Source organism: Cucurbita maxima, unplaced genomic scaffold (genome assembly GCF_002738345.1).
Source record: "Cucurbita maxima cultivar Rimu unplaced genomic scaffold, Cmax_1.0 Cma_Scf00069, whole genome shotgun sequence".
Taxonomy (NCBI): Eukaryota; Viridiplantae; Streptophyta; class Magnoliopsida; order Cucurbitales; family Cucurbitaceae; genus Cucurbita; species Cucurbita maxima.
The window spans coordinates 53,857-74,838 of record NW_019272085.1 but is presented as its reverse complement, the minus strand read 5'-3'; the positions used below and the strand labels follow the sequence as shown (position 1 = coordinate 74,838).

The following is a 20,982-nucleotide window of genomic DNA, read 5'->3' as shown; positions in this document are numbered from 1 at the left end:
AAAAAAAAAAAAAAAAAAAAAAAAAAAAAAAAAAAAAAAAAAATCAATTAATGTGATAAAGATTTAGATAAATACTTAATAAGTTGACCTAAAACTTGATATTTTCTTGTCATTCTCTAATTTACAGCTCACAAACGCATATTTCTTTTCGAAAATAGCTACTTTAATTATATCAAAGAAAAAAGTACTTTATATAAATAATTATTCTTAATTTTACTCTCTCAAATTTCAACACATTACTATCAACCCGTAATTACACGGCACCTTCTTTTTGTAGTATGTGATTTAAATTAAACCAAACTATTCAATTATATGAATTTTACCATTTTTGTTTGAAACATTTGGTTTTAATGTATTTTTCTTCTTTAACACATTACTATCAAAAACAAACGCAACTTTGCATATATGTTCTTTCATAATTAAACACCAATGCTTAACCCAAACAAAAAAATAAAATAAAAAAAGAAAAAACCCATCATGGAAATCTTTTTGCCTATTGAATCTTAAAAACACCCTTCTTTCCCAGCTTCAGTAATCAGAAATCAGAACCCACCCATTTTTGGTGTGATGATCAGTAGGCAAAAGCTTGGGTGTGGTCTCTGGTAGCTCTAGGGTGGCGAGATGGCTGAGGCGAGGGACACGACGGCGATGTGGTGGTTTGTGGGTTAATGGCAGCCGCCAACGAGCAGTTCCCTGCTTCCAGCATGCTCTGTTCTTCGTCCATGAAAATCTGCCGGCATCGACACTCCTCGCTGCAGAAACCCTTGTCTCCTCTGAAAAAACCCACGTCGTCAAAAATTATAATAAAAATCTTTTTTAAAATATAAAATCTTTTTCTAATGAGTACTTACTCATACATGTAGATGTCTTTTCCGGGGAGGAGCTTCTGACCGCAGAGAAAGCAGCGGTCGAGAAATCTGGGCGTTCTCGAAAACTGAAAACTTCTAGAAGAAGAAGAACGGTGGTGGCGGTGGCGGTGCTGGTCGTTGGCGTTGCTATTAATCATAATAAGAGTGGATTTGTTAATGACCTGACGAGTTGAGTCAGTAATGCCGAGTTTCCGAGTTTCTAAAATTGCACTGAGTCCTACCATGTCTCATTCTTTCTCCCGGCGGGCGGCGGGCGGTACGGTGGTGTTTCTCTCTCTAAGGTGGAGGGAGACAGAGGGGGGATGTTGAATGAGGCGGTTGTGAATGGAAATTTAAATAAATAAATAAATAAAGAAAAAAAGGGGATGGAAAGGGTGGGGCCCGTACAGCTATATAGCTGTAAGAAGCACGATTTGACTGCTTCTTCTCTTTTGCTGCCACGTTTCCTTTTTTTTTTCCTTCTTTTTTTTTTTTTTAATTTTATTTCTCACTCTTTGTCGTTTTGTCTAATTCATTAAAATTACACAAATCAGCCCTTCGACTTTTTATTTTATCAATCAAAGGCTTTTATTTGTTACTTGATTGTTATTTTGATAAGTTTTGGGGCTTATTTGTAAAATTAAAATTTCATCCGGTATGATTGTAACATTTATTCAAATTTAAAATTCAATACTGTAACTATAAATTCGTGTGGTGTTCGTACCATCTACTTCAATTTCTATATCATCATACAAATTTTTATTTAATTTTGTTCGATCTAATAGAGATTTGCAAGAACGGATTCTAACCAGTATTTTTGTCTATTTATTTATTTATTATTATTATATTTATTTAAAAAAAATTAATAAACAATTTATATTCTTCTATAAAATTTTATGAATTCAATAATATTTTGTAAACAAAATATAAATAAATTCTTGATTTATTATTATTTGCATTTTTTAAATTAATTTCAATGTATGTTTAATTTTATTTTATGGGTATTTTTCTTAATACAACCACGTCTATTTTTTTTAATCTTTTTAAAATTTAATAATATTTTTTAAAATAATATTAAAAGTTAAAAAAATATTTTAAAAATTATTTAAACAATTTAAACCTATTATTGAAATAATTTATTAAATAAAATATACGAATATTTTTATTAATTTAATATTTATGGCCAAGGACAAAATGAAACTTAACATTCACAAAAATTGATAATATTATAAATAAAAATTATTAATTACTTAAACCTTCCAATCACAACTTAACACTCATACTCTTATAATCATTTCTAAAATGAAATTACGTGTAGAACTAAAAAGAGCTTCAAAAGCGTGTTTGTTGGGAGTGATGTTAATGCATAATTGATTTCACACGCAATCATTAATTTTAGAGTTTAAATTCAACATTAATTTGTTAATTTAAAATTAATTAATAAGCTTCACAACCTAATTTAACACTATTTTACTTTGAAGTAATAATTAAATTATTACTTTAAATATCATTACATTTAATAATATTCACATTAATTTTAATCATAAACTAGTTTAAGATCTTTAATTATGGTGCATTATTCGTAATTGTTGGTATTATTAAGGATTTATGAACAAAATAATTAGTTTGGTTATGATGTGAAATATGCGATTATTAGCTCTCTTATTTTGCATGCAACAATTTCTTAAATTAATTGATAATAATTCATGGGCCATACTTTTTATTTTTTAATATATAATTTAAATTACGTCCAAAAAGAAAAGACGACATTCAATGAATGTAAAAATATTAATTTGATTTAAATATATTTATTTATTTATTTGGCGAATTTGGGCTTGGGCTCGAACTTTTTTGTTGGTTTTTTTTTTTTATTTCAAGCCCAATTTGATTGGGCTATAAATTTACTAGATCAAATGATTATTCGTAGTAGTTGGATGAAAGTCCCACGTCGGCTAATTTAGGAAATGATCCTGAGTTTATAATATAATCAAGAAATACTATCTCCATTGGTACGAGACCTTCTGGGGAAGCCCAAAGCAAAGCCACGAGAGATTATGCTCAAAGTGGACAATATCATACTGTTGCGGAGAGTCGTATTCGTCTAACATAGTATAAGAGTTATGCACTAAACTTAGCCATGTCAATAGATCGTCTAACATGCCTCGTCAATAGAATCCTCAAATGTCGAACAAATGACTCCAAAAGAAAAAGAAAAGGTCGAAGGCATAGTAAAAAATGATGTATTTTGTTCGAGGGGAGGTGTTGGATGTAATTTAGGGAATGAACATGGGTTTATAATATAATCAAGGAATACTGCCTCAATTAAGTACTTTGTTCGAGGGGAGGTGTTGGATGAAAGTCCCACATCGGCTAATTTTATAATAGGCCTTTTAAGGGAAGCTCAAAGCAAAGCCACTTGTTCGTGGGGAGGTGTTGGATGAAAGTCCCACATCGGCTAATTTAGGAAATGATCATGAGTTTATAATAGGCATTTTGAGGGAAGCTCAAAGCAAAGCCACAAGAGATTATGCTCAAAGTGGACAATATCATACCATTGTGGAGAGTCGTGTTCGTCTAACAGTAGCTAGGAGGTTTTTTTTTAGTGTACTGACATTTTTCTCGAGAATTAGGTCACGCGTGCCTCCTTAAGAGGTTTAAATCATACCAAATTATTCGTACCACCTTAGGAGGTAGATCATAGGATCAACATCGACTTCGTAGGCCAAGACTGGCAAATTCTTATATTCTTCTTTGCTTCATTGTCCGATCTTTTTATGTTGACCCAAATAATGTCCTATATGGAGATTCTTCTCGTAAGTTTGACCTCTCTTTTCTATATTAACTCGGGTTTATTTATTTTTTTGGTTTTAAGTTATTTCTAGCCACCACTCTAAATGATTATTATTCAAAATAATGACAAAATTAAATGCATTTAGTAAATAAAGTCAAATTAGGACGCTAAAGCTATAATGAAATAAAGAAAGATACAATTATAACTATAAATTCAGAAAAAATTAAAAAGTTAACTATTTAATTTTTAAATTTTGTTTTTTATAAATTAAAGAATTTTCTTAATTTGTATCTTAAATAAAAATTTCAGATACAAAAATTTACTCAAAAATTAAAAACTAGAAATAAAAAATTTGAGTAAAATACATCATTTTTTCCTTTTATTAACAACAATACTAATATAAAAAAAATCTATAATTTTTTTAAAAAAATTTGTTTTTCATTAAATTTTTAAAAAGAAAATAATATTTCATTTTAATCTTTAAACTAAAAAAATATTTTATTTTATAACCTCTTTTGTTTATTTATTTATTTATTTATTTTTATAAAACAATATTTTATTAGTGAAAAAGATAAAGACAGCCATTTTTTAGTTGCAGTTTGGAAAGTGCTTGAATTTGGATAAAGAAGACATATAAGCATTGACTCAAACGGATATGTACTCGAACATCACATTTCATCTTTAAATTCCATTATACTATTTTTAATTTATAAAATAAAAAATACCCATATTATATTTTAAAATTTCATTAAAATAATTTATATACTACTTTTTTTTTATTGGTTGGGTTCAAATAAAAGAATTTTTCTTTTTTCTTTTATTTTTTAATATCATATTTAGAATAATTATGAGACATATTTTATTAAGGATTTTTCTAAATCCAGGTGGAAATTTGAACCATTTAAATCCCAATTTTAAAAATGAATTGTTTTTTTAATTAAAAAAAAAGGAAAATACGCACGTGCGAACCCTTGATAATACACCAACTGGCAATTGAGCCTAAAAGCTTTCATTCAGTTGAATCGAATTCTTCTTCTCTTTCTTCTTCCAAACTCTTACAATCGCGACACCTTCCATAATTTCCTTTCATCATTTGCAAGAAGCTCACTGTGATGTCGATTCTAATGATCAGCAGGAGGAAGATTTTTCCGACGAGTGCTTGGGCCGCCGGTCGTCGGTTACTCTTTCCGGTGGCCTTCCAAGGTCCCTCTGCTTCAATCTCTCAGTTGCCGTCGGAGCAGACGCCCAAATCGCTTCCAGAGCCATATCGTACACTTGCATGCCCTAGTTTCTGTAGANTTTTTTTTTTTTATTTCAAGCCCAATTTGATTGGGCTATAAATTTACTAGATCAAATGATTATTCGTAGTAGTTGGATGAAAGTCCCACGTCGGCTAATTTAGGAAATGATCCTGAGTTTATAATATAATCAAGAAATACTATCTCCATTGGTACGAGACCTTTTGGGGAAGCCCAAAGCAAAGCCACGAGAGATTATGCTCAAAGTGGACAATATCATACTGTTGCGGAGAGTCGTGTTCGTCTAACATAGTATAAGAGTTATGCCCTAAACTTAGCCATGTCAATAGATCGTCTAACATGCCTTGTCAATAGAATCCTCAAATGTCGAACAAATGACTCCAAAAGAAAAAGAAAAGGTCGAAGGCATAGTAAAAAATGATGTACTTTGTTCGAGGGGAGGTGTTGGATGTAATTTAGGGAATGAACATGGGTTTATAATATAATCAAGGAATACTGCCTCAATTAAGTACTTTGTTCGAGGGGAGGTGTTGGATGAAAGTCCCACATCGGCTAATTTTATAATAGGCCTTTTAAGGGAAGCTCAAAGCAAAGCCACTTGTTCGTGGGGAGGTGTTGGATGAAAGTCCCACATCGGCTAATTTAGGAAATGATCATGAGTTTATAATAGGCATTTTGAGGGAAGCTCAAAGCAAAGCCACAAGAGATTATGCTCAAAGTGGACAATATCATACCATTGTGGAGAGTCGTGTTCGTCTAACAGTAGCTAGGAGGTTTTTTTTTAGTGTACTGACATTTTTCTCGAGAATTAGGTCACGCGTGCCTCCTTAAGAGGTTTAAATCATACCAAATTATTCGTACCACCTTAGGAGGTAGATCATAGGATCAACATCGACTTCGTAGGCCAAGACTGGCAAATTCTTATATTCTTCTTTGCTTCATTGTCCGATCTTTTTATGTTGACCCAAATAATGTCCTATATGGAGATTCTTCTCGTAAGTTTGACCTCTCTTTTCTATATTAACTCGGGTTTATTTATTTTTTTGGTTTTAAGTTATTTCTAGCCACCACTCTAAATGATTATTATTCAAAATAATGACAAAATTAAATGCATTTAGTAAATAAAGTCAAATTAGGACGCTAAAGCTATAATGAAATAAAGAAAGATACAATTATAACTATAAATTCAGAAAAAATTAAAAAGTTAACTATTTAATTTTTAAATTTTGTTTTTTATAAATTAAAGAATTTTCTTAATTTGTATCTTAAATAAAAATTTCAGATACAAAAATTTACTCAAAAATTAAAAACTAGAAATAAAAAATTTGAGTAAAATACATCATTTTTTCCTTTTATTAACAACAATACTAATATAAAAAAAATCTATAATTTTTTTAAAAAAATTTGTTTTTCATTAAATTTTTAAAAAGAAAATAATATTTCATTTTAATCTTTAAACTAAAAAAATATTTTATTTTATAACCTCTTTTGTTTATTTATTTATTTATTTATTTTTATAAAACAATATTTTATTAGTGAAAAAGATAAAGACAGCCATTTTTTAGTTGCAGTTTGGAAAGTGCTTGAATTTGGATAAAGAAGACATATAAGCATTGACTCAAACGGATATGTACTCGAACATCACATTTCATCTTTAAATTCCATTATACTATTTTTAATTTATAAAATAAAAAATACCCATATTATATTTTAAAATTTCATTAAAATAATTTATATACTACTTTTTTTTTATTGGTTGGGTTCAAATAAAAGAATTTTTCTTTTTTCTTTTATTTTTTAATATCATATTTAGAATAATTATGAGACATATTTTATTAAGGATTTTTCTAAATCCAGGTGGAAATTTGAACCATTTAAATCCCAATTTTAAAAATGAATTGTTTTTTTAATTAAAAAAAAAGGAAAATACGCACGTGCGAACCCTTGATAATACACCAACTGGCAATTGAGCCTAAAAGCTTTCATTCAGTTGAATCGAATTCTTCTTCTCTTTCTTCTTCCAAACTCTTACAATCGCGACACCTTCCATAATTTCCTTTCATCATTTGCAAGAAGCTCACTGTGATGTCGATTCTAATGATCAGCAGGAGGAAGATTTTTCCGACGAGTGCTTGGGCCGCCGGTCGTCGGTTACTCTTTCCGGTGGCCTTCCAAGGTCCCTCTGCTTCAATCTCTCAGTTGCCGTCGGAGCAGACGCCCAAATCGCTTCCAGAGCCATATCGTACACTTGCATGCCCTAGTTTCTGTAGACCGGGGCTTCATTCGCCTGCTAATCGCTTCGAGGTGAGTTTGATGGTTGGTTTTTTATGCTCTGCTTGTTGTTTTCCTTCTGTTGTTAGCATTGGTTATTGTGATCTTAAAACTCAAACTCCATTTCGATTTTTTTGGATCCTGAGATAGCAGCGGTGTCGATGACTATGTTTTGTTGTGTCTAATATTGTATCTGTCACAGCGAAGTCCGAAGATTAGAAATGAGGTATTTGATATGTAGTTGCGGAATTGGTTCTTTTTGTAGGCGAGTATAAAAGGAGTTTCGAAGATTTGTCGATTTTCAAGCCAGGCCTTGGACGGTCTTCCAGTTTTTAGGACGGTAGATGTACCGTTGGCTCAAACTGGTGAAGGGATTGCTGAATGTGAGCTTCTTAAATGGTTTGTGAAGGAGGTGAAACGCTTAATACCTTTTTCCCTCTTTCATGAGGGTTCTTTTTATTTTCTTCTGTTTCTTTTATTTGTATTTCACGTTTTATGATACCCTTCGTGAAAATGATTGAGACTTGGTTGATTTCTTCAAACGCTTATGTAATGCTCTAAAGCTAATCCGTTGTACATTGATTGATTGGACGACTTCTTGTTAAACGTAGATGAACGTTTATATTTAATCTCTTGGCAGGGGGAGGAAGTTGAAGAATTCCAACCAATTTGTGAAGTTCAGAGTGACAAAGCAACGATTGAAATAACTAGTCGATACAAAGGAAAAGTTAGTCGACTTCTATATGTTCCGGGTGATATTGTGAAGGTGAGGTTTCAACACTTAATTGTAATGAGTTAGAACTCATGGAAACTTTTCATTTTTTGTTGATGGAGAGTAGAAAGAATCTTCACGTATTGAAATAAATGTCTATATTCTGGATAATTATTAAGTTGCTGGCGTATCAAATGAACAGGTTGCTATACATTTTGTTTCCTTTACATTAAAATGTTTTAGCTTGTGGGCTTCTAGCTGATGTCTAATTGTTTTATGTTGTAATTTTTAACCTTGATACCATTTCGGAAAGAACATTGTCCATTCATGTAGAGGCACTTCATTGGTAATTAATAATAATATGGTATTCTAGAGATTAAACAGAAAAGGTACCCTAATACTCTAATGTTTTGTCAAATTTTATCACAGGTTGGAGAAACTCTTTTGAAAGTACTTGTTGATGAATTCGAGGATGGAACTCAGGTTTCAGGGTTAACTGAAGAGCATTTGGCTAAACCTGAATTAGTGGATTCTCAACTGGACAAAAGTAAAGGAGTTGGAGTTCTGTCCACCCCAGCTGTTCGCAATCTTGCAAAACAATATGATATCGATATAAATGATGTCCGTGGAACTGGTACAGATGGAAGGATATTAAAAGATGATATTCTCCAGTATGCTGTCAAAAAAGGAATTATTGAAGAACAGCGTGTTTCTTCTGCTCCTAGTCCTAAAGAGCAATTAGTTGAATCAGAAAATTACCCGAATGCACAAGATGAAGTTTGGTGGAGCTACGAGGATAAGAAAGTTCAATTGAGGTACTAATTTAATAGCTTTTACTTGTAAGGAACTATGAAGTAGACCTATAGAAGAATCATGCATTGTGGTGCTGTACGGCTAAAAGGTAACTCCTCTTGTTTTCATCACTATTAAGTAGGCCAATAGAATCAGTCCACTTGGAAAACTAATATGCCTTGAAGTTTGATTTCAGCTGGCAAAATAGTTAATTTGTTTGCCATGTAGAGACTGTATACATTTGTTGTGTGATTTATTGTTGCGTTCAACTGATACGTGGTTTGTTTCCAGAGGATATCAACGAGCCATGGTTAAATCTATGACCATTTCTGCAAAAGTCCCCCATTTTCATTATGTAGAGGAGATCAATTGTGATGGACTTGTGGAACTTAAAGCATGTTTCCAAGAAAATACTACCAAACCAGATGTCAAGCACACTTTTCTTCCATTATTGATCAAGTCGCTTTCTATGGCAATGAGCAAATATCCAATGGTAAATAGTTGCTTCAATGAAGAGTCATTTGAGGTCACTCTCAAAGGTATGCAGTAGGGAGACATTGAATTGAAAACGTTAAAGAATATGATATCCCCCAGATTGTTGTGGTCAATGCCGTAGATCTCATCTTTTTAAATTAGAATTCTTTCCTTGTTCTTATCTGAAATAAAGATTCATTTACTTTTGCTTGTTGTAGGCTCCCATAATATCGGAATTGCCATGGCTACTCCAAATGGTTTGGTTGTGCCGAATATCAAGAGTGTCCAATCTCTTTCTGTATTGGAGGTTTGTAAATCACCTCCTACGATCTTGTTTTTGCTTGGTGATTCGAGCTTTTTTGTTTCTTAATTGAGTTCGTAAGGTTGAACGCTGGTCTATTTAAATCTATGACATTGAAATCGCCGATACTCGTTGTGATTTGATTTCAGTCCGCTGTTCCTTAGTCCATCATTTACATTTTCTTTTCCATGTCATATATTGCTTAAACAAGCCATTCTTTGTCAATGTTTCACTGAACACTTCAATTTTAAATGCATTTGCTTAGATCACAAAGGAGCTTTCTCGCTTACAACGACTGGCAATGGATAACAAGCTTAGTCCTGTCGATGTATCGGGCGGGACAATAACCTTGAGCAATATTGGAGCCATTGGTGGAAAATTTGGTTCCCCTCTGCTCAACTTGCCTGAAGTGGCCATCATTGCAATGGGTCGAATCAAGAAGGTTCCACAGATTACTGAAGATGGGGACGTGTATCCCGCATCGATCATGACGGTGAGAAACCTTAACAATCTCTCGCACAAAACCCAGAAAAACACTATATTTTCTTACTTGGTAACTGATCCAAGCCTCTTTTCTCAGATCAACATTGGCGCAGACCATAGAGTATTGGATGGAGCAACAGTGAGCAAGTTCTGTAACGAGTGGAAACGGTTCATTGAAAATCCAGATCTTCTCATCTTGCATATGAGATGATGCTCATGGAAAGTTATGCATTTTATTTAAATAAATTTAAAGTAGAATCCAAATGATCTAATAATAATTATGGTGAAGTTCAACAGAAATTAGACTGAAATTGTAGGGCTTTGCCCCAAAGGGAGCCCTTCCAGAAATTCTCGAAGGCCAGGGGCGAGCCCAAGCCTAAGAGGGGGTTTGGAAATAGTATTCAACCAGCAATTGACGTCCTGTGTAAGAACAATCTAAATCTGGTTTCTCGAGTGTAAGTGATTTGAAATAAAGGCAAAAATCCGATTCTCTAGAAGTGGTAGGCGAAGGAAAATTCGATGATAATTTGACATTGTTGTTGAGAATATGTTAAAATTCGATGATTTTTCGAAGAAAAAGAGGAATTCTCCACGTTAAGAGAGACAACCTCGATCCAATGCCTGGCCACCCATCACATTATTCCATATGGATATTCTTACATAACCCTTCCATATTTGCATCATCCAAACACTTCCCTTCACACAATACATAGAAAGCCAATAACCCATCAATCAGCCTCAACAATAATGGATTTGAGATAGATCTGTGGAAGAGCAGGCTCTGCTGTAATCTACAGAGAACACTGAACAATAATAGCAATGAAAACACAAGAACAGAAACTCCAGACTCAATGCCACTGTATTCACTTGATCTATTAAATAGATTCCAACAACTTAGACTTGGTTTACTAAAGTTACATGGATAAGATAAGACATACTTCTACGTTCAATAATTAGAAACTTTCATACTCATTACCCCAACGAAATGTTGGTACTCAATACTACAACAAGCCGTGTTGAATTGCTCTATAATACGCAAACACTCGACTAATCTGTACATTAGATTATTGTCATCCGGTAGCTTGTTCAATCAACCGGTTCGACCAATCGAGATCTTCGTCTCCTCTTGCCTTCCGGACTGCACTTAAGGCCCCTAACCTTTCCCAGTTTTGCAGGAAGTTTGTGATTCTGTTGTGACAAGTCCCTCGTCCTAGATCCTTTGAGAGTATTTCTACTCTTATCTGGGGATGTGGGTCTCTTTCTTGAGGTTTGATGTTGTGTTTTATCGACCCGTTTATGGGGAATAAGCTTAACATGGAATGGATTCACAGAAGTATAGCAAATCGATTCCCCATGAGCACCACTCTTTTCCAGCTCCACATCTCCATTGTTCACCTGAAGATGATCAATCAACTCAAATTTTCATGAAACTAAGAAAGATTCATAGAAACTATAAGATTTCTATGATGTTTGGTTAGAAGATCACCAATTGAAGTAGAGCGGAAAAACTTCGTGCCACATTGTATTTCTCCTGCCCTTCAACAACATCAGAAAAAGGCATGATACCTCCTCCTTTGTCAGCTTCACCAGATAATTCTTCAACAATCACTTTGCCATATTCATGAATATCAAATGGAGGGTGTTTGTCCTATCACATAAACAGAAGAACTGAGTATCGGCTATGCACACGACAAATTAGAACTGAGGTAGGCAGAAGAAACATTAGATATCATTACTTGCTCTTCCATATTGTGTTCAATGTTCTGCTTCCATGTAGACACTCGAGAGGCCATTTCTGTCTGCTTCTCGGTCTCAAAAAAGCGTGCAAGGAGGGCGTCCTAAAAAAACAAGGCAGGATTTGCATAAGTGGATGTTAACTTCCATGTTAACTCTTCACTGTTATAAATTCCAAGCATTTCTGCCGGTCTATCAACTAGAATAAGGTATGCATAATATCTCATTTTTTAAGGACATTTAAGTGCACGTGCATAGCTATTGTGGATCCCACATCGGTTGGAGAGGAGAACGAACCATCTTTTATATGAGTGTGGAAACCTCTCCCTAGCAGACGCGTTTTAAAAACTTTGCGAGGAAGCCCGAACGAGAAAGTCTGACAATATCTACTAGCAGTGGGCTTGGGTCATTACAACTACCTTAGGTTGAGGATTGTTGGGAGGGAGTCCCATGTTGGCTAATTAAGGGAATGATCAAGTTTATAAGTAAGAAATACATCTTCATTGGCATGCGGCCTTTTGAGGAAGCCGAAAGCAAAGCCATAAGAGCTTATGCTCAAAGTGGACAATATCATACCATTATGAGAGTCGTTATTCTTAACACCTTAGAAATCTATTAGAACAAATTCTAGCGTAGACAGAACAAACCAGAACCTACCCACGTGCCCAAGTGTTAAGAACTTGAACAAGTTACACTTGATGAGTAGATGAGCGTGTTCCACGTGGGCTCCATAACCACACAAGATATTCCAGATCATCAAGAAAATGTAAACGAACAGGTGCTAGTGAAAAAAAACGTGGAAAAATGCAGTGAGAAATTCACAGTGAGCACTTACAAGATGAGAGCGACAAAGATCTTCTAGAGTTGATCGACAATCTGGAATTTCAGGTTCATATGCTTCACCATTATCAAAATGAGAAGCATCATGCTGCATAAAAGCCATGAGTTAACAACAAAAAACAATTCAGGAAAATAGTCACCGCACCACAAGAACATGTTCTAGACTTGACTCAACCTTTTCATTCCCAAAACACATGTCCTCATCCATATTGTGATTGTCGGGATCATCAGTGTCAGGGGAATTGGCATCTTCAAAACCATTATCTATATTGGCGTCTTCTACATCAGAAGGGGAATCACAACTTCTAAGACCTTCATAGATAAGTGAATTTCGCAGCTGGAGCCACAATAGCTAGTGTCACTTGTCTCTCATCAACCATAAGAAATACTTGATTAATAGTAACAAGCCGCAAAAAACTGTACCTTTTCATATAACAGAGCAGAATTGGATTCTTTATGTGTTTCAAATCCATGGTTCTGTTCTTCCCAAATCTTTGCAAACTCTGGACTAATTGGGCCATGTAGTTTTGCTAGTGGAAACAAAGCAGCTACAGACTCATGCTTAACAGAATTGACATAATTCTTTTTGAAAGCTTTGACTGCCAGACAGTAAGAACAGACAAAGAAACGTTGGTTCTAAGCATAGATTAATAGAAAATGAATGCAAGTAGACATGGGTCAACAAGACAACAACCTTTCCTAAATGGTTTTACTTTTAAATTTCCTGGTTCATGTGGATTCAAAGGCTTCCAAGGATCATCATCATCAGAGTCAGAGTCAGAGTCATTTGAATCATCTGGTTCTGAATGTCCAATATCCATATCAAATTCATGATTTTCATCAGCAAAATTATCACAAAATGGAGAATCTGAAGGCGTTGATTGAACATTATTAGCACACTGAGTCTTTCCTATAGATGACTTCTGCATAAGTCCTCCAGATCGTCTAGAGGGCGGCGACTGATAACCCCGGCGGGTCGAGCTGCCCCGACATCCACCATTATGGCTTTGACCAAACTTATTACCACCATTCAGAAAATCTTGAACTGCTTCAGCATCACATGGATCTAAGAGAATAAAGTCTTGGAAAATATCACTAGCGGTGGCCAACTGAATGATTAAAACAAGTTATGATTAATTTTCAAATGCTATAAAAAGTAAAGTTAATTGCTTATAGCAACTAATTACCAGATATGAATCTAGTTCCCCATTGTCACCAGATGCATCCAAGCAGTCGCCTTCAAGAACAACTAAATTTGCTGGAGGCTTTACAGTTTGATGTAACCAAGCATCTTCTTTGGTGCTCTCCAAGCTATTCTTTTGGTCAACTGCAATGAGTAGATTTGAATTATAACATGAAACATCATTTTATCTGAATGTTCCACTAGTTTTACAATGCCATGAATTGATAAGCTACCAGGCACATCCTCTGAAACCCAGTATAGGTCGTTTTCATCCTCGGCAAGTTTATGAGAACCATCATGTTCAGCTTCGGTTGGTGTTCCTTCCAAATTATCCTGCTGCCTGTTTGAATTAAAAAGTAATGAAAATGATTAAGAGAAAGAAAAATAACACAGCACAATCTCAAGCAATAACTTCTCCGTTTTGGCCCGGTATGAATCGCTGTCAGCCTCACGATTTTAAAACATGCTATTTGGGAGAGGTTTCTACACCCTTATAAAGAATGCTTCATTCTCCTCTTCAACCGATGTGGGATCTCACAATCCACCTCCTTTGGAGACCCAACATCCTTATTGGCACACCACTTAATGTATGACTTTGATACCATTTATAACAACATAAGCCCCAAATCTACTGCTAGTAGATACTGTCGGCTTTGACACGTTACGTATCGATGTCAGCCTCACGATTTTAAAATACATATCCTAGGGATTGATTTCCACACCCTTATAAAAAAAAATGATTTGTTCCCATTCTCCAACCGCGTTTCACTGGCAACTGGCAATGTAATCTAAATTTTACGTCCTACTCAAACCATGAGAATTTATACAATTAGGTGCCAGATTTCTAATATCCACATATCGAGCACTATTTAAAAAGCTAAATTGAATACAACAATCAAACCTTTTTTCAGAAAGGAACTCCAAAACTCGCAAAACTAACGAGTAAAGGTATTCAACCTTACGACTATACACTTGAATCGAACCTTGCAGAAGCAAAGCAGCTACACCCTCCAGAAAAAATTCGAAAACAACAGTCAGAAACATCCAATCTTTCACAATTCAAAACATCAATGACCTAAGACAGTAAGAGGACGCTGACCTTCAGCAAAATTGACAGAAACGTGGTTCTCATCTTCGCCGGACTGAAACTCACCGGAGCAAATCTGCAACAGATAGCTTTCGAGCTTCTCGGCGAGGTCCACTTCCCAATTCAACCGAAGGTCACGCTCCGGCTGCAGCAAGTGGAAAGCAGCCTCTCCACCACCGCCGGATTTACTAGTCATCTTGAGATCCAAAATTGAAACGCCGCTTTGCTATGTTGGTGCTGTAACTTCAAATGGAGTCCTAGGGATTGCAATTTGACGGAAGAAAAATCTGACAGCCTTTGGAAGAACACTTCGTCCGTCGTTGTAATGGAAAATTTACCTGAAAATAGCGCTCGAAATGAAGAGAAGACGAAGAAAGCTAATCAATTGCCCAGTACTGTTCTTAGTTTCCTGTTGCTCTGCCGATTTGGGACTGAACAAGATTCAAATTTGTTCTGTTGGTCGCTTTCCCGCTCGCTCGCAAACAAAGCCGATGGAAATGATGCGGTAAAGATTTTGGGCTTTTCGTGTGTTTGTTAACCTGCCACTCTCGGCCTTCCATAAACTTTTGGGCCTTTCCGAGTGTAATTGTTGGGCCGTAACACTCGGCCTTCTATAAAACTTTTGGGATTTACGAGTGCAATCGTTGGGCCGGGACTCTCGGCCTTCTATAAATTTTCGGCTTTGCAATGTTTGGGCCAGGTACTATTGGGCTTTCCTCTTGGGCCGGTACTCTCGGCCTGCTATAAACTTTTGGGCTTTTCCGAGTGTAACTCTCGGCCTTCTATAAACTTTTGGGCTTTTCCGAGTTCAAGTTGGGCCGGACTCTCAGGACTCTAGTCCTACAAACGTTTGGGCTTCGCAATTCCTGGGCTGGGACTCTGGGCCTTCTATAAAAGTTTGGGCTTTTCCGATTACAAGTTGGGCCAGACTCTCGAGACCCTAGTCTACAAATTTTGGGGCTTCGAAATGGTTTGGGCCCGAACTATCGGCCTTTTATAAACTTTTGAGCTTTTTCGAATCTCAGTCCTCTAAAAAATTTTGGGCTTACAAATTTAAATATTTTCAGAAGTTTTTAAATTTCCATTATTGAATAATAAAATCGGTACTTTGATAAAACAAATGTGAGATTCTTTTTTAAAAAATTCCAACTTTTACTCTAATTTCCTCATTATTCAATTAATATTTAAACATATTCGAATTCCTATAAAAAAATTAATTAAAAAATGGGTTAAATTTAGAATAAAGCAGATAAAAATTTATTGAAAAATAATGCTTCGAAGGGGTAAAATTAAAACAAAGGGATATTAAAGATTATTGGGAGTGAGCAGAGGAACCAGAAGAGGAAGATGAGAAGAGGAACCGATAAAACAAAATGGTGAGAAACTTGTAAATTTGAGGGAATAATCCTTTTATTCAAAATTCATATGCTCAATCTTTCTAAATATAAATGGAGAAACAACTCTCTTCCTCTCTTTGCTTTAGATTAGGGTTTCATCATGCCTGAACTATATGGAACTCCGGTGGGCTTAATCCAGGGATTACCACGAATAAACAATGCAGGAGTAAAATCAAGGGCATGCTTCGCTGTGATCTGTTTAATTCCCTTCCACTTGACTCGATCTTTCGTTGATGCACCAGGTCCCCTATTATTGAACTCCGAGTAAAATAGAGTGTTGAGAGCAAAATTTCCCATCCATGGAAGCCACCCTTCAGGTTGGATCAAGTCGTCAATTTGAGATTCCATGATGATAGTTCTTGAATATGCTTTCCATGGACGACCAAGATAGGCCTTGTTGATATGGCGGACAGGGAAGTAGTCGGGGTCGGAAGAGATGACGCAGTTCTGGAGGATAATAGCAGTGGGCTCTTTCTTTTGGGTTCGGCCTTGGGCTGTGACAATGCATTTTTGATTTTCCAATGGCTTCCTCACGAAGATCTTACAATTTTGGAACACGACGGCGGCGTTGCCAAAAATGAAGTCGATGGTGCCAGTGATGGTGCAGTCTCGATAGAACTGACGGTGGGCATGAGTGTATAGAGTATCTTGATAGCCGTCCATTCGACAGTTATAGAAGATTGACATGTCAGATTGAACTCGGAGTGCAACAGCTTGATGCTTTGCAGCCCCAGCTGAGTTCTCGAACCACAAGTCTTTTCCGATGAAGTTGGTTCCAATCACCGCTGTTAAGAATATGAAATCATGTTAAATTCGCTTGTTGAATCTAAATTTGTATGAATATGATCATAAACTGAATTTGTATGAACAGGATCATAGAAAACTTACAAACGGTAGCAGTTTTGAATGTAGATGTTCCATCAACAAAGTTTTCTCTAGCAGTGATCTTGGTCTTAGTCGGGCCATCTCCGATCATCATGACATAGGTCATCTTTTTGTCGACCATTACTTGCTCTTCATAAACTCCTTCCTTGATATAAATGACAAAGGTCTTATTGCTTTTCTTTGGGACATCTTGAAGGGCTTGAGTTATTGTCTTGTACTTTCCACTTCCGTCTTTAGCCACCACCACATCCGCCTTGACATTGGCTCCTTTGGCTTGGAGTAGCCCCCGTCTGTCGTTGACCCAAGATGGCAGTTCCTCCTCTTCCTTGGATTCCGCTGTTCGTAGTTCTCGTCCCAATGGTGGCAGCCCCAACCCTTCCCACAAGGAGCTCACAACAGATTTAACTTCACCCACCATCTCAAGTGCATTGGCGGTCATTTCTTGTGACAACTTCAACAAGTGCTTCATCTTCTCACCGGTATCTCCCGTTACATTCTCAAACCCATCCAAGCAAGTTACCTGATACGTCAATGCACCACTCAACCAAATCCTAAGATCCTCAATGTAATCATCCATTTTACTAAAATCAAAAGTTTCAGTGATTTTATCAAAGGATAATAGAAGATCGTCAATGGCGTAATCCATGAGTTCGCTGCAATCGTCAAGCGCCTTCTTGGCCATGGGGTCATTGGCAGTTTCTTTCAGGGTTGTGGAATTTTTAATGGCGGATTTGATCTGCTCAACTACGTAATGGAATCCTGCCTTGATTAGCTCACGTGGGTCTTGTGAGTCAGTTTTGGACTTCACCAAGGCTTCCTCGCAAGTCTGGCGATAATCAGTGGGTTCACAAAGAGTCTTAATGGTGCTAGAGCTCTCAGAGTGATCTTCCGCGCCATTGACACCATTAAGCATCGCAACTACTAACAGAGATGACAACCCAACCAGGGCAGCAACCTTATTCACGATCTTGCCTCCACCGCCATCATATGCCATGTTTCTCCGCTACAATTTTGAAGCTGTTTTTTCTTTCTATTTTATTTTTTGTTTTTCTTGCTATTTGAAAATAGGAAGTTGCTGCTTGCTTGATTTCTTTTGTTCAACAAATGGACTCTTTTTATATGTAAAGATTTTAATAGAACTCCTAAACTTAAGTTAATATAGTTAGTGTTGGAGCATTTTGGACCAGTCATTTTTTATTTTTTCTCAAATAAAATTATGTTTTTTCCTAAATTTAGATGTGTTCTAAATTTTCAGTGTTTATTCTAAATAATTAAATTAAGTTTTTTTTCTGAGTAATTATTAGTTATTTAGTAGAAGTTAATTAACTCAGATGAAATTAATATAAAAATTGATTGAGTTGAAAAAATGGCCATTTGTTTCTTTAGTTATGCTGAAAATTCTTATTTAAATTTTTTTAAATAATTCATAGAATCGTATTCTATTACTAATTTGACATTAATTTTTATTCAAATTGATTAAATAATAATATTAATTTTTGGCCAGGACTGTAGTCCTTCTATAAATATTTGGGCTTCTTCGAGTTAATATTGGACTGGAACTCTAGTCCTTCTACAAACTTTTGGGCTTCTTTAAGTGTAGGTTTTGGGCCTTGACACTCGGCCTGCTATAAACCTTTGGGCTTCTTCGAGTTTAATTGTTGGGCCAGGACTCTTCTCCCTCTGTAAACTTTCGCTCCTCGGCTTTTTTATAAACATTTGGGCTTTTCCGAGTGCAATATTTGGGCCGGAACTCTCGGTCTTCTATACTTTTGGGCTTTTCGAGTGTAATTGTTGGGCCGGCTCTTGTCCTTATATAAGCTTTTGGGCTTTGCTGAGTTCAAGTTGGGCCGGAACTCGGTCCTTTTACGAACTTTTGGGATTCTTCGAGTGTAATTGTTGGGCCGGGACTCGGCCTTCTATAAAAGTTTGGGCTTTTCCGAGTTCTTGTTGGGCCGGACTGTCCATTAAATTTCCCTTTTTCACCGTCTCGTTAACTGAAAGAGTGTCTGAATTTTGCACTATGGTTTTCGAAAAAAACAAAAAAAGTTCATATAAAACTCATAAATAGTTCAGATGGTTTAATAATAAAAACTTTTGTATAACCTTCTCGAATCGAGTAAAAGTGCAATCCAATAGCGGTAGGGATAATGGAACAAATAATAATAACATATATATATATATATTTTGTGAACTCTAAACCCTAAACCAAAAAATACTTAAACCCTAAACCCTAAACCCTAAACCCTAAACCCTAAACCAAAAAATACTTAAACCCTAAACCCTAAACCTTAAACCCTAAACCAAAAAATACTTAAACCCTAAACCCTAAACCCTAAACCCTAAAATACCTAAATCCTAAACTTTAAACCCTAAACCCTAAAATACTTAAATTCTAAATCTTAAACCCTAAAATAATATTGTTTTGATAAAATAGAGATCTAGACTTATTTTTTTGATAATTGATGGAATTATCAATGCGGTGGGTAGAAAGTATCTAAAATAAATGGTGATTTTGTCCGATCCTCAACCAATCAAGCTACTTTCCTTATAGTAGATCGTGAGTGGGTATGTTGTCCATTATAGTCCTCCCAAAATCAATAACATTTCACCTTAATAGTCCTATGCATAGTCATGGTTACTAATAAAATCAGACTAGAAACCAAAAATCGAAATAGAAGGTACAATGTTTCCAAATTATAGAAGGTATAATGTTTCCAAATTAGTCCAACTTTTTGTAACGACCCAGATATTGTCCTCTTTGGACTTTCCCTTTCGGGCTTCCCCTCAAGGCTTTAAAACGCGTTTATTGTCCTCTTTGGGCTTTCCCTTTCGGGCTTCCCCTCAAGGCTTTAAAACACGTTTATTGTCCTCTTTGGGCTTTCCCTTTCGGGCTTCCCCTCTATAAATGGTGGTTTGTTCTCCTCCCCAACCAATGTGAGACATCATAATCCACTCCCCTTCGAGGCCCAACGTACACTCTTTCTCCTTCCCCCCAACCAATGTGAGACATCATAATCCACTCCCCTTCGAGGCCCACTCTTTCTCCTTCCCCCAAATTGATGTGTAACAACCCAGATCCATTGCAGATTATACAATTCCATTACTACCAATTTTGATTATGAAATTTTCATGGAAAAAAGAATTACAATAAAAAAAATGAAATAAATATAGATAAATATAGAGTAGAATGTAAAAGATAGAAAATCAATAGAATAGAGTAGAAAAACTTATTAGTTATTAGATATTGTGCTAGGACAGTTATTGTATGAGGTCTACCCAATGCTAGATGTAGAGGTGCATAATAGATCGATATGAACATCATGAGCTGTGATGTCTACCCAATGCTAGATGCAGAGGCGCATAATAGATATATGAACATCATGAGCTATCCTGTAATAAAACCTGTTGCTGATACTTTCTTTTCGGTTCCTTCTTCCATAACCGGAGCTCGGAGAAGGAAGAGATAAGAGAGCCCTATGGAGAATGTGGTCAGAAATCCATAATAGAGTCCGACCACAACGACCAAATTGATTATCTTCATGCATAAGGATACTAGATTACTTAGTATAAAAGATTTTAAAATCATCACAAACCTTGTTATGATTTTCTACTCTATTACATGATGTACTTCTTTTTATTACATAATGTACTTCTTGAAAAACATTGGCACCCGTGCAAACGAGGTGCTCTACCAACTGAGGTTTAACCCTTATGCTTGTGTTCATTTAAGGCTAAAAAAAATCCATTAATGGGGGTAATGGGGTCACTAAAGTAGGGAACAATATTATCTAAAAGCTTTGACACAAAGTCATATCAAGAAGAGAGAACGAATCAAAACAAAAATGTGACAAACTCATAAATTAGAGGCAAAAATCTTTTTATTCAAAATTCATATGCTCAATCATGGAGAAACAACTCACTTATG

General features: G+C 35.6%; 4 protein-coding genes across 5 annotated transcripts; 1 reads left to right on the top strand and 3 right to left on the bottom strand.

Annotated features, from left to right (window-relative positions):
- Nucleotides 1–377: 377 nt before the first annotated feature.
- On the bottom strand, nucleotides 378–1,210 carry LOC111472297. Of its 2 annotated transcripts, none has more exons than XM_023117953.1 (2): nucleotides 858–1,202; nucleotides 378–773 (listed from the first exon to the last, which is right to left on the bottom strand). In XM_023117953.1, exons 1-2 carry the CDS (start codon nucleotides 1,091–1,093, stop codon nucleotides 572–574), a joined length of 438 nt encoding a protein of 145 aa, XP_022973721.1. In that variant the 5' UTR covers nucleotides 1,094–1,202; the 3' UTR covers nucleotides 378–571. The 2 variants fall into 2 exon arrangements, with proteins under 2 accessions (XP_022973721.1, XP_022973720.1); XM_023117952.1 differs by having other exon boundaries at nucleotides 476–773; nucleotides 852–1,210.
- Nucleotides 1,211–6,885: 5,675 nt separating this feature from the next.
- On the top strand, nucleotides 6,886–10,359 carry LOC111472314 (lipoamide acyltransferase component of branched-chain alpha-keto acid dehydrogenase complex, mitochondrial). Its single transcript, XM_023117969.1, has 8 exons — nucleotides 6,886–7,202; nucleotides 7,435–7,581; nucleotides 7,810–7,935; nucleotides 8,311–8,696; nucleotides 8,965–9,212; nucleotides 9,366–9,454; nucleotides 9,714–9,941; nucleotides 10,029–10,359. Exons 1-8 carry the CDS (start codon nucleotides 6,984–6,986, stop codon nucleotides 10,140–10,142), a joined length of 1,557 nt encoding a protein of 518 aa, XP_022973737.1. The 5' UTR covers nucleotides 6,886–6,983; the 3' UTR covers nucleotides 10,143–10,359.
- Nucleotides 10,360–10,762: 403 nt separating this feature from the next.
- On the bottom strand, nucleotides 10,763–15,251 carry LOC111472355 (condensin-2 complex subunit H2-like). The gene is made up of 11 exons (XM_023118032.1): nucleotides 14,788–15,251; nucleotides 14,590–14,689; nucleotides 13,922–14,028; nucleotides 13,693–13,832; nucleotides 13,200–13,614; nucleotides 12,929–13,104; nucleotides 12,681–12,842; nucleotides 12,501–12,593; nucleotides 11,668–11,769; nucleotides 11,418–11,579; nucleotides 10,763–11,326 (listed from the first exon to the last, which is right to left on the bottom strand). Exons 1-11 carry the CDS (start codon nucleotides 14,969–14,971, stop codon nucleotides 11,018–11,020), a joined length of 1,950 nt encoding a protein of 649 aa, XP_022973800.1. The 5' UTR covers nucleotides 14,972–15,251; the 3' UTR covers nucleotides 10,763–11,017.
- A 924-nt stretch (nucleotides 15,252–16,175) lies between these two features.
- LOC111472272 (pectinesterase-like) lies at nucleotides 16,176–18,051 on the bottom strand. Its single transcript, XM_023117918.1, has 2 exons — nucleotides 17,061–18,051; nucleotides 16,176–16,957 (listed from the first exon to the last, which is right to left on the bottom strand). Exons 1-2 carry the CDS (start codon nucleotides 18,049–18,051, stop codon nucleotides 16,260–16,262), a joined length of 1,689 nt encoding a protein of 562 aa, XP_022973686.1. The 3' UTR covers nucleotides 16,176–16,259.
- Between the last annotated feature and the right edge of the window lie 2,931 nt (nucleotides 18,052–20,982).